This window comes from Chelon labrosus (assembly GCF_963514085.1).
Source record: "Chelon labrosus genome assembly, chromosome: 1".
NCBI lineage: Eukaryota > Metazoa > Chordata > Actinopteri > Mugiliformes > Mugilidae > Chelon > Chelon labrosus.
In genome coordinates, this window is record NC_140337.1 from 34,815,253 (window position 1) to 34,829,020 (window position 13,768).

Consider the following 13,768-nt stretch of genomic DNA (forward strand, 5'->3'; position numbering starts at 1 on the left):
TTAGCAGGCTGCTGTTAGACTGACTATCAGTGACTGCAGAGGTGATTTCTGATCAACTCTGGACGTATAAAACCCTCAAACACGTTCCTTTACTAGTGAGAGCTGAAGGTGTAAGAAATGTTTTCTCCTCCATGATGTTTTTAAACATCTATGATAAGAGTTGACAGACTTCTGATTTTTCAACTAATATGTCAAATGACAAATGTGACGTCATGAATAAAATAATGTTGACGTGAACAGAAGTCATGTTGGCAGCAGCTGCAGCCATGAAATGTTCATGTGTTCACACTGCAGATGTGGATCACATTTAGAGTGTTGAGTTCAGTTCAGTCTGACAGAGACAAAGTCACAGATCCATCTGTATTTAATAAATCAAACTGTGTTCAGACACAGACATGAATCCAAAGAGTCTGTTGTTACATATGTGTCAGAGTTTTAGTTACAACATGTGGCTCTAGAGTAATAACTCTTCTCTCTGTTCAAACTTCCTGGTTCACAGGAAGTTTGAGCAGGAACCCAGAACAGATGAAAGCTTTAGTGATGGGGGGATGGGCAGTAGTCAAATCAATAAGAAATGTGATGAGAATAAAAGGAAAGTGAACAGACGCTCTGCGTGTCACTGACAATGATCTCCACGACAACAGCAACATATCTCACCTGTCACCTGATATTTAAAGACAAACAGCTGACATTTCCAGACATCCTGTCCTCCCTCGTCAAAAACCAAACCTACACCTTCAGCTGACGGAAGTCAGTTATAGTTGTGGCTGCTGCTGAGAGACTCCATCTTCCTGTTTCTTTACAGTCAACACTTTCACTTCAGTGGAAACAGTTTGAGCTGAAGACGAGAGGAGGAAAGTCAGAAGTGTCTCATGATCTGAAGAAGAGTTCAAACACATCAACTGAGTTCTTGGAGTTTTGACAGGATGATGAAGACGGTGGTGGTGTTTGTGATCCTCGTTGACGGTAAGATATCTTCTTCCTGGATCTGATTCTCACTTCAGTCTGACATCATTTCTCTCACGTCTGTCTCTTTAAAGAAAGTCAGTGATGACCTGTTTCAACTTTGATTAGTTCTTAGTTTGTCTGTGAGGGACACGTCCAGAAGCAGAGTCTGATGTTCTGTTCACGTGGACTGTTTCTAATCACTGCTGTAAATGTAAAATCACATCAAGAAAGAAAGAATCAAACAGATTGAAGGTGAGCTCAGAGCTAACGACTGCTTGATGATCTGGCTGCAGGTCAGGACTTCACTGTTGGACACAAACATTTACAAATGTCAATGTGTTTGAAAGTCAAACTGTCAGCTAGTGACTTCTTCATGGGGGGATGTTGACGACTAGTGTCCTCATCCAGATGCCACATTACTGAGAACAAGCAACAGAGACATATTAAAGGTAAATAAATAAATATGACCTCCCAATGCTACAAATTCAACAAAAGATCATTTTCAGTTCTTTACAACCTATAAAATGTTTTCTCTAGATATTCTGGGACACACCAGGGAGTGCTTCTCCTTCACAGACCACCTTATCTGTGTCACCTTGTTGCAGGGGGACATGTTTGAGGAACGTCACAGGTCATCTCCTGTAGATGCACTGTGTAACACCTTCAAGGCATACCCAGTGCTGGATGAGCCTGTTTTGGTGCTGTGGACCTATTCCAGCTCCTTATGGAGAACAATCTAGAAGAAGTCTTCACTCTTTTAAAGATCATCATCACCACACCCCTGACCACAGCAGAAGCTGAGAGGTGCTTCTCAACCTTGAAAAGAGTAAAAACTTTTCTCAGAAACACCATGACCCAGGAGAGGCTGGATGCATTGGCCATGCTGTCCATGGAAAAGAGACTTGTACGTGAGACGACTTCAATCAGAGAATCATTGAAGGAAAGGACAGCAACATTTATGTTCGAATAGTGTTTATTGTTTTGTACCCCCACAATGTTTAATCACCAGCCACCACTGGTACTGAAGGAAGATGAAGGCCTAAGTTTACACAACAATCTCACGTGGTGCTGGAAATGTACGATACTGGGCTCCAGCACAGAGACAACATCTCTGGATTCAGTCTGGATGTTGAACAGGACCTGCTGAATCTGATGCTGGTTTATGGCTCTAGATAGAATGAAATGAATCATCTTTACCACTGGTTGCATGATCAAAAGGTAAAGTCTCTTTACATTGAATTCTTTATGCACGGCAACAGTCTTCTATCCCTCTTGGAAGCAACAGTCCTCACAATCCACATTCCTTTTTTCATCATCAGTTGCCATGACTGAAATGAACCAGAAGGGGTCACCGCCAAACAGTGTCCCACAGAATAGGCCACACAGTGGTCAGGCCCAACGGAGCTACTGAGTGGAGCTGCTAGTCTGAGGTAAAAATAGAAAGTTTGTTTGTACCTGTACGATTCATCAACCCTGTCTGACAGTGCTGTATGAAGAATAAGAAGGTTTATTGTTATTGTCTGGTGAAAACCAATGAAATACAGTTTGGCAATGTGACATCCACCTGCTACTAGGGCCTGTTTTGTGTTTTCCCCTTGTCTTATCATTTGTCTGTTTCTGCAGGTACCTTAGTGGGCGGGTCTTAATTTGGGAAATTGGGAGCTCCTGGCCAGTCTCCCTGAGCTTATAAGACCTGGCACTCATGATCCTCAGTCTCCCTCTGATCTTTGACCTGGATTCCTCTGGTATGTGTTTTTGTTCTGTTGGCTTCGGCCTGTTTGCTTTACGTTAGCACCTTTTAACAATACACATACACTATCATGCACACATCCACAGACACACTGATACTCACACTCAAACCTCATTAATTCTTATAGGTTGATTTTTAAATAAATCAGTTAACCTTTGTGTTCTGCCATAGCTTAGCCAGGTCATGACAGCAGCTCTTAGGCAGAAGCTGGTTTTTAATCTATTAGTTCTGGATCTGATGACTCTGGATCTCTGAAGGCAGTGTGGTGAACAGTCTACATCCAGGATTTGGTCCGTGGAGATGTGATTGGCTTTCTGTTGGAGCTGGTCAGTGTAGATGTCTCTCATGTGTCTGATCTAGACCACAACAATGAACCTGAGCGCTACCTTTCCTGTCAGCAAATAAACCACCAGAACAAGACAAATATATCCAGTCTGACTTTTATCAGGTGCTAACTGGTGTATAGTCGCTATCAGCTGGAACTAATGTCCTCAGTTCCTCCGAAGTCATAGCCTGGCTGACGCGACTGCACATCTCAATGAGATGCTGGTCTGGAAACTACGTGTTTATTTTCTCGTATTTGAGGCGTGGTTTTACCAACGCCTAGAGCCGTTTATTGGGCGCTACGAATGTCTATCAAATGCGCCTGGTAATTCCCATGCTGCCTTGCGCGCGATTCATAGCCAAAGCCTGTTGGTAGCAGAGCAAACACATCCTTCTTGGCAATGAAGTCTTTCAACGCCAAACGTTGCTCTTTTTTAAAATAAACTTGCGTTCTAAGCTGCTTAAAACACTGTCTAAGGCTGCATCGAACGGTAACGTTAGGTCCGCTGCCATGTTGGATTAACACACTACAAGCTTCGGTGTCGCGCATAGACGTCGTCATCGTCTTGCTGCCCCCCCCGTTCTGTGATTGGTTCCCTATCTCAGGAGAAAATAAGGGCGATGGTTTTCCAGACTGCTTTTGCAGCGAGAATGAAATCGCGCGCAAAGCAGTATGGGAACACCCAGGCTACCGAAGTCACGTGATTTAGTAGAAAGGCTGCAGCACAACAGACGCATGCGCACTCTCCTCTGAAGACTAGTCGGTGCTATTTGTCTGGACGTGTTTCATTTCTGCTAGAGACGTCATGTGACAGAAACCTGGAACAGTGTTGCCAACTTGGTGACTTTGTCGCTAAATCCAGCGACTTTCAAATCCTCTTGGCGACTTTTTTTTGTCAAAAGCGACTAGCGACAAGTCTAGCGACTTTTTCTGGTTCTTGGAGACTCTGATGTGAAAGCACATATCGGTTCAGTTATTGTCCTCAACAAGCAGCGGGTGCTGCCGTGAGCCCCTCTCCCGTCTCAAAGCACTCACAGGCGGTCAGTCTCACAGTAGCCCCCGCTGCAGCAGTCAGAGCAGAGAGGGAGACCCACGCCACTCAGCGTCCAGACTGCAAATGAATGGCGCATGCGCAAAGCTGCCGCCCTGGTCTACAGAAGGGGGTGTAAATGTAAATGTTTCTTCACTGTCACACTAAAATAAGTAATAAAATAATAATCCATTTAGATTGTTAAAACCGTTTCTTTTGAGTCACACAGCCAATACCAAGCCGGATAAAGGAGGAGCGTTAATAATACAGGACAAAGTTAGTTTTGTGTGGCTAGGCAAAAAATAAAAAATGAAAAAACAACCAAGAACCAGCAGACGAATGTTCATTTGTAGTTCTAAACATATTTAGGTTTTTTTTTTTTTACTCTTACAGCGTCCATCACGATTACATCCAAATGGCAAATTACGTCATCTAGCGTCTTTTAGGACAGCCAATAGCCACTGTCCTTACTGAGGAGTTGGCGACACTGACCTGGAACATGATGCAACAACCACAACAGCAACGTATGAAGGAAACTCCAACACTGTAGGAAGCTAGGCGTTTATTCATCAATATAGAAATGTGAAATATTTAGTCTCTTTACTTTCTGTTTGTAGTTGCTCAGTTCTTTATGGTTTGGTTATCGCCCATCCCTCCATCGCTCCACCTTCCTGGTTTATAGAGCGCTAGCGGCTGAAAGACAGACGAGTCGTCACCGTCAGAGACTTTGAGCTTTATTTCAGGTTTATTTCAGTTTTATTTCAACCTTCCCCTGAATGTGATCTAGTCAGGTTGATAGATTGAAGTCAGGTAAACAGAGGAGGAAGAAGAAGACAAGATGGCTGCTGGAACATCTGCGTGTCTCTGCATGACTTTACTGAGCGTCGTCCTGTCTGTCTCTGCTGGTGAGTTGAAACCAAAGCGTCTTTAGCTCTGACATGTTCAGGAGACAACGTAGAGTCTGACTGGATCTAGAAGATCTGATCAACCACATGTTCTACAGCAGCTCCAACATTAGTAGTCATCATTTTACTACATCAGCTTCCTCTCTGTTATTTCCTCTAATGTTCTTTAGTTGATCCTTCGTCTTGTCTTCCTGTTTACTGCTCACCGTCTCTTTTAACTGCTTAGAAAACATCATGTGTAAAATGATCCCATCATTCTGTGTTACATATTTTTGGACAACTTCATTCCAAGTCATGACCAAGTGTGAAACTTCTTTTACTCCTGTTTTTATGAAAATCAACCTCATCTACATGAAATGATGAGTTATTAGGGAGAACCACTGACTGGTACATGTCAGACATTAGTCAGAACCCTCAGGTCTAAACTGACTGATGTCATTGCTCATAAAGAAGAGAACAAACAAGTAGAATTAGAAAAACTCCTTCTTTGAAGAACAGAGAGAATGTGTGTGTTGTGACCTGTAGCAGTACTAAATATAACCAGGTCCAGCTGAGCCTGGAAGACAACAGGAGGGTAGCCCAGACAATCACAGCATGGTTCTCCATGGTGTAGGATAATGGTACCAGGTTAGAAAAGTGGATGGTCACTGACCAGAGCCTGTATCTGTGTCTCTATATGTTGTGTGCAGACAAGTACTGTAGTATAAGTAGTAGGGGTAGGAAAAAAAATCGATTCTCCGATGGATTTCGATTCTGTCTTGAACGATTTTGTCTCGATTCAAATAAGTTCATAATCGGAATTTTAAAATTAAAATTTTTAATTAGTTCGCCTGCTGCAATATTCTGTGCGCCTGCTGCGGAGCTCAACAGAAAACTCTACTCTCTGACCTGCTGATTCTCTGCTATACACGCATGTGCACTTAACACACGTGCGAGTTGTTTACATGCAAAAAAGTTTAAGCGGCGATAAAATGGCTGCAATGGCGAGCGCTAGACCAGAGCCCGTCTACGGAGAGCCTCGCCACTCTCTATTAAGTCCCAGTGTAACGAACAGTTCAGAAGCCGGAAGTTCACTGAGAGTGGAACTTCTCCCCTTATTAGACATTCTCTGGCTAGACTCATGCGACCTGCACCGGCTTCTTTAAAAGCTGCCGTATGGCAGCCTTTTGGATTCTATGAGGTTGGAGGCAAGATGGACAAGACTTACACCGTTTGTAAAGTCTGTGGAATTCAAATCAAATACTTAGGAAATACAATGAATTTGCGAAGCCACATTTCACGACACCATCCAGAGTTGACAGAAAAAAAGGGGACCCATTCCTGATGCCAGCCATCTGTTTTTCTTTCTCTAATGATCAACACAATAGTAGGAAGTGATTTGCAAATTCTGAGGAGCAAACTCATATTTAAGAATCTGACCAAACTAAAATATGTGTATATATATCACAAAATTTAAAATCAGGCATGGAAATGTACATTAAAAAAAAAAAAAAATCGAGATTAATCGATAATCGTTTTAGAATCGAATCGTTGACCTCTGAATCGGAATCGAATCGAATCGTGAGGTGCCAAGAGATTCCCACCCCTAATAAGTAGTAGTGATACTAGCTGAGGATGCCCAGCTGATTGGAGTCAGTGATCCTGTCTCAGTTCCTCAGAGGAAGTCAGTCTGATGATGGAGGTCAGAGGACAGAGCAGCTCCATGTGTTTGCTGCATCATCAATCCTTGTTGGATCTTCTTCCATTAACTTATTGTTTTACTTGAATCTACCAGCTCATGATTTCTCTTGGTTCTATTCATTTAGTTTGTTCATTTGTTCATCCTCCTCTCAGCAAACATTCTGAAGCCTTCTCTATTGAACTGATTTATTTTTAGATTAAGATTAAGTGTCTGTCGGCCAAGTATATTGAAAGTGGTTTATTCAAAAGTCTGATTAACTGAATCACCATCAAACATTCTGCTCTGTCTTGTTTCCTTCAGGACAGACAAACATCAGAGCTGAACCTGGACAGACTGTCTCTCTACCATGTAAAGCTCTGAACAATGATCCTGTCATAGCTGTAGAGTGGAGAAGAACTGACCTGAAGGAAGAATATGTTCTTTTATATCGTGATGATCAGTCTGATCCAGCACGCCAGCATCCATCTTATAAGAACCGAGTGGATCTACAGGACAGACAGATGAAGGATGGAGACGTGTCTCTGATTCTGAACAATGTGACGATAGAGGACAGTGGAACATACGAGTGTTATGTTGTCCAGAGGAAATTAAACCACAGGAAGAGAAGCTTTTTGGACTCTAACCCCATCAGCATCATCAGACTGGAAGTAGTTCCAGCAGGTGAGTGAGTAGAGTTGAGTTTGTGTCTTTGTCTCTGATCAGAGTTGAAGCTGCTTCCTGGTTGTTGATGTGAGAGAGAAAGATCTCAGATCAGATGTTTGACTTTTAGAAAGATGTTGTTGATGAGACTTTCTAGAAAACAGCTGGTCTGAGTGATGTGATCAGAGTGCAGTAGATAATGTCTGACAGCAGTTTGTTCTTCACTCATCAGCTACCTCACACCTCACACCTGCTTCTGTTGCTTCTGTCACACAGATGGACACAAGGAGGACGAAGGAGTGAGGAACAGAGGACACAAGGACACACCTGTTGGTCTGATAGTTGGTCTGATAGTTGGTGGTGTTCTTGTTGTTGGTGTTGTTGGTTTTCTGATCTACAGAAGATATAGACAGCGATACCGTCCTCCTCCTGAACAATCAGCTGATCCTCAGCAGCTTTAAATGTCTCCGATCAGTTTCCAGCTGAACTCTGAGTGTCCTGCTGCTGTTTCTTGAGGACAGACAGGAGTTAACAATGCTGGACATCCAGCAGACATGAGCAACCCACTGTAGCAGCTGACCTGCAACACTCAGCAAACAGCAGGACTGTATCCACAGAGGAAGGACTCAGTGGAAGCTCAAGTCTGTCCTCTTCATCACCATCATCATCATCACAGTGTCAGTGTATTTGTTTCAACATTAGTCTCGTTCTAATGTGACTGTTACTAAATGAACATTTCCTCATCAAACTGATCCTCAGGTAGAGATCAGCTGTTACTGAGTATTTACACAACAAAGACACAATGGATGATGATTACTGGTGATTAATAGAAACCAATAGAAACAGTGTGAAGGATCATGTTGATATGCTGCATGTATGGATTTCTGTGTTCTTATAGATGCTACATCATTAATGTCCTGCTTACATTTCTCTTTGTTAATGTATTCATTCTCGCCACTAGGGGGCAGAGTATTGTTTTTGTTTCATGCATTTTACCTTTATAAAAGGAAGAAGGAGACAATCATGGAAGTTGATCGGTGATGAAGTCTGGTGCTTGTGATATGTTTCTGTTAAACAGTAATACAGCAGTGTTATGAAAGTGAGTCATGTGTCTGTGTGTGGTTAAGCTCCCTCCCTGCCTGTAGAGGAGGGGTCTCAAACTCAAATGATCCGGGAGCCACTGCTGGTTCTGTCATCTCAGTGGGGGGCCACTTCAGTGTTCAAGCATCAAAATGAAAGCACAAGTATTACAGAAAATGTGGCCTATTTTCAAATATTGTATGATAATGATACAGAACTATTCCATTAACAGTGAGTGCACATGTTTTTTCTCTCATTCTTCAATAACTAATGGAAGCCTTTCATGAACTGACTGACAGCACTTCTGTTCATACCGTCTTCACATTAAAGAACACAAAAAGAACTCTAGCTTTACTGCACTAACATTTTAACAGTTAGTGCAGTTCTTTTTTTCCCCTTAAATAACTTATTTTAACATTTTACTCAACAGACGATTCATTCCTTAGCCTATTTGTGTTTTATTTCTTACCAGATACCTGGCAGGACTTCTGCTCACATAGCTGAGCCATATTTACTCTAATGGAGGTTACAGTTAAAATACTGTTAAAACAGTACAACCTCTAGATGAGCATCTGTAAGCCTGGTCCTGTACGAGCTTTTATTAAAGTTCATCACAGAGAACAGTTTCTCACATTTACAGTCAGGGCCATAAATATTGGGACATTGACACAATTCTAATCTTTTTGGCTCTATACAGCACCACAATGGATTGAACAAGATGTGCTTTAACTGCAGACTTTCAGCTTTAATTTGAGGGTATTTACATCCAAATCAGGTGAACGGTGTAGGAATTACAACAGTTTGTACATGTGCCTCCCACTTTTTAAGGGACCAAAAGTAATGGGACAATCAACTGCTCAGCTGTTCCATGGCCAGGTGTGTGTTATTCCCTCATTATCCCGTTTACAAGGAGCAGATAAAAGGTCTAGAGTTCATTTCAAGTGTGCTATTTGCATTTGGAATCTGTTGCTGTCAACTCTCAATATGAGATCCAAAGCGCTGTCACTATCAGTGAAGCAAGCAATCATTAGGATGAACAATCAAAACAAACCCATCAGAGAGATAGCAAAAACATTAGGTGTGGCCAAATCAACTGTTTGGAACATTCTTACAAAGAAAGAACGCACCGGTGAGCTCAGCAACACCAAAAGACCCGGAAGACCACAGAAAACAACTGTGGTGGATGACTGAAGAATTCTTTCCCTGGTGAAGAAAACACCAAATGCTTCAGAGCCGGCACTTCACAGTGCAGATGGACAATGACCCGAAGCATACTGCGAAAGCAATCACGTTTTTTATGGCAAAGAAGTGAAATGTTATGCAATGGCCAAGTCAATCACCTGACCTGAATCTGATTGAGCATGTGTGGCATGGGCAAGGAGATGAGTGTTACGACAACGCCACCTGCGGTAGTTCCGCCCGCTGGAAATCCTAAACTTCTAACTTTTAATTATTTACTTCATTAGGACACACAGGTTCACCAATACCACAGGGGCAAGAGACGGTTTCAAATTAAGAAAATACTTTATTAAACAAAATAAACTAAAGTTCCCACACACCAGTTACCCACAATAATACTAATAATCAGATAAAATTAGCACCAGGCAGGAGTAAAAGTCAAAGGAGAGGGCTGGGGCTTACCAGGCGGCAGGGATAAATCAAAAGCAGAATGGTCCTTTACTTAAAACACCTGTGACACTGCACTCACACATCACAACAAAAAAAGGAAATAGTGAAGGGAAACATCACCAAGGACTGGACTGCCGCCTCTGGGCCACCGCACCTAACCAACAAACAAGAAACAAATTAAAAACATGCCGAGAAGTGCTGTACAGGACTGGTGTGGAGAAGAACAAATGAATTAACACAAAAATACAACAAAAACACTAAATAATGCAAAATAATCAATTACATCAACCACATGAAATTAATTAAAACAGTGGAATGCCCTTTAACCAAATCAGCCTTATTATGACTGTGGCAATACACCGAGGAGTCAGGCAGACCAAGCCAAAGGTGGCTCCAATAACTTTTGGTCACGTTAACTCAGGGCAGACATGGTCATTGAAATATCACACGAACTGAATTCACGACAGCGAGCCAGAAGCATCCACAAATTAAACGGAGCCAAAACAGCAGCGCAGATCCAGGGCACGGTGGCTGGATACAGGCCAACGATTTACCAGGGCCTCACTCTGCAAGCTACGTTAACGCCCCGGAGAGACGGAGGGATAAGGCCTGGATTATGCTTCCGCGTAGTGATCATGCAATGGTCACGCAATGGCCACGCAGTTGCTTGGACACAGTCGTGAGACCATGATGGTTCTGCGTGGGGTTTACGTGTCGAAATGCAATTCAATGCCACACCGGTAGAGGGCGCTATGATTTTTTGTGACCGACCGACCGAGACTCTTGTGACGTATCTCGCCTCGTATAGTTATTTACCTTCCGGCTTTTGTCGTAGTCACAGTGAACGATGGACACCGAGACAGAGAGACTGGCGTTGGAGCTCTTTTTAAAAAAGGCGCTGTTTATGAGTGGAAACCGGAAAAGCGGTCTCCAGATGTAGTTAGCGGACCAATCACAGCCAATGCCGCTGCGTTGCTGCTGCGTTGCTGCTGCGTTGCTGTTGCGTCGACTCAACACGCATAGAGGATTTTTGGGAGGTGCACGTCTGGCCCTTGCGTAGGACGTACGGGGGTCCGCAAGGTCGTAATGGGTCCGTACGCCCCCTCGCGCTGTGTCAACGCGGAAGCATAACTTGGGCTTAACGAGCCATGCTGCGCATCAATCGCCCTGCGAAAGGAACAAGCAAGCGCATCCAGGAAGGGCTTCTGGCGGAGCAATGCGTCCCCCACAGCCCAAGCAGCCGGTCGCGCTGAAGGCGAGGATTAATAATAATAATAATAATAATAATAATAATAATAACTTTATTTATATAGCACCTTTCCAAAACAAGTTACAAGGTGCTGTACAACAACAGCAGAAATAAAACAGGTCAGATGCCTAGCAACAATCATAACATTATAGGGGTGCTCAAGCCCTAAACTTTGTCCCAGCACCCCTAAAAATAAAGTTGAAAAAAAAAATTGGTTGTTTTATTTTAAAATGGTTTGTCTATGATACGATGCCAAAACAAATAGCACGATCGAAGAAAACATGTGGTTTAAACTTAATATTTTAACGAGGAAATTAAGTCACCCCCCCCCCCCCCCCAGTGGTATGATCCACCTCTCTCGTTTACCGCTCCTTCCCTCATGCAGCGCGCATATGGAATGAATTTACTATCATAATGCAAGAGCATTTTAAATTGATTCGAGGGCAGGATTTATCGATTTCATTCTCAGATTTTGTGATATTATCTCTCAAAACTCTGCTCTCGCTCTCAAATTGCTCTGCGCTCTCAAATTTGCTCTGTGCGTGCTCAAACTGTGTCCACACACTCGGTTACGATGCTGCTCGCGCAGATTTCCTGCGCTCACTTTCCAGCTCTCTCTCTTGCTCTCACGGAACATGTGCGCTCACGAAACTCTGCTCTGCTCGCGGATCTTTGGTGTATCAACGCTGTCAACCAATAGAAGGCCGGCTGGTAGTGACCAATCAGATGATCCCTGTTTGTATACGGTGCGTTGGCTGTTTTTCAAAGAGCGTCGCATACAGGCGGGCACTCTTTCAGCAGGTTTCATTCACTCCCTACCCCCGGGGCAGTAATAAATGTGATTTCTTTTATTTGTTGGACCACTGTTCGAATAAAATATCATTCAACACATACAAGAGCGTCCGAGCTTCTCATTAAAATGGCTATATTGTATAATAATAGTGTTCGATGCTAGCCTGGGTGTTCCCATACTGCTTTGCGCGCGATTTCATTAGGCGTGTTCGACTTCATGCAGATCTGACTTGACGTGATGCATGCTGGGTTGTTCATGATCATAGATCTCGAATATGATTGGTTAAAATGAACTTGTTCTACCCAGCATGCATCACGTCAAGTCAGATCTGCACAGATCTGCATGAAGTCGAACGCGCCTATTCTCACTGCAAAAGCAGTCTGGAAACTATCGCCCTTATTTTCGCCTGAGATAGGGAACCAATCACAGATCTTCGCATAGACGATGACGACGTCTATGCGCGACACCGAAGCTTGTAGTGTGTTAATCCAACATGGCAGCGGACCTAACGTTACCGTTCGATGCAGCCTTAGACAGTGTTTTAAGTAGCTTAGAACGCAAGTTTATTTTAAAAAAGAGCAACGTTTGGCGTTGAAAGACTTCATTGCCAAGAAGGATGTGTTAGCCAACAGGCTTTGGCTATGAATCGCGCGCAAGGCAGCATGGGAATTACCAGGCGCATTTGATAGACATTCGTAGCGCCCAATAAACGGCTCTAGGCATTTGTAAAACCACGCCTCAAATACGAGAAAATAAACACGTCGTTTCCAGACCAGCATCTCATTGAGTTGTGCAGTCGCGTCAGCCAGGCTAGTTCGATGCGGCTATTATTATACAATATAGCCATTTTAATGAGAAGCTCGGACGCTCTTGTATGTGTTGAATGATATTTTATTCGAACAGTGGTCCAACAAATAAAAGAAATCACATTTATTACTGCCCCGGGGGTAGGGAGTGAATGAAACCTGCTGAAAGAGTGCCCGCCTGTATGCGACGCTCTTTGAAAAACAGCCAACGCACCGTATACAAACAGGGATCATCTGATTGGTCACTACCAGCCGGCCTTCTATTGGTTGACAGCGTTGATACACCAAAGATCCGCGAGCAGAGCAGAGTTTCGTGAGCGCACATGTTCCGTGAGAGCAAGAGAGAGAGCTGGAAAGTGAGCGCAGGAAATCTGCGCGAGCAGCATCGTAACCGAGTGTGTGGACACAGTTTGAGCACGCACAGAGCAAATTTGAGAGCGCAGAGCAATTTGAGAGCGAGAGCAGAGTTTTGAGAGATAATATCACAAAATCTGAGAATGAAATCGATAAATCCTGCCCTCGAATCAATTTAAAATGCTCTTGCATTATGATAGTAAATTCATTCCATACGCGCACACACCTTAGGTTTGTCTGACCACCCGAGGGGCGTGGCTCCTATAAGCTACCAAACGATCTATTTAGTCTGTGGGTGCATCTGAATAGTCAGTCCATACTAACGTCGGTTAGAACGTACTACTCAACCGTCAATTTAGTACGTTATTTATGTATGTGAGCGAGTAGTAGGCTACAATTCGGACGTACTGGGCAGCCATCTTGCCTGTCCTTAGACCCCGGATGTTTACATGTGCGCCGACAAATATGACGCACACCGGCGGATGCCGCGAAATTTTAAAGCCACCTCGGAGAAGTATTTTCGAAGCAACCAACATTTTAAACTCAACATTTATCCCAGTATACATACATTTATAAACT

General features: G+C 43.3%; 1 protein-coding gene and 1 long non-coding RNA gene across 2 annotated transcripts in view; both read left to right on the forward strand.

Annotated features, from left to right (window-relative positions):
* Positions 1–2,004: 2,004 nt before the first annotated feature.
* LOC311490099 lies at positions 2,005–2,646 on the forward strand. Its single transcript, XR_014699142.1, has 3 exons — positions 2,005–2,166; positions 2,268–2,378; positions 2,572–2,646. It is a non-coding gene; the product is annotated as an uncharacterized lncRNA (long non-coding RNA).
* A 2,245-nt stretch (positions 2,647–4,891) lies between these two features.
* LOC311488311 (uncharacterized protein) overlaps positions 4,892–13,768 on the forward strand; it is a gene marked incomplete at both ends in the record, with an annotated part of 179,249 nt that continues 170,372 nt past the window's right edge. The window contains one exon of the mRNA XM_084544941.1: positions 4,892–4,958. Coding sequence (XP_084401067.1) covers positions 4,892–4,958 — 67 coding nt within the window. The remainder of the gene's footprint in view (positions 4,959–13,768) is intronic.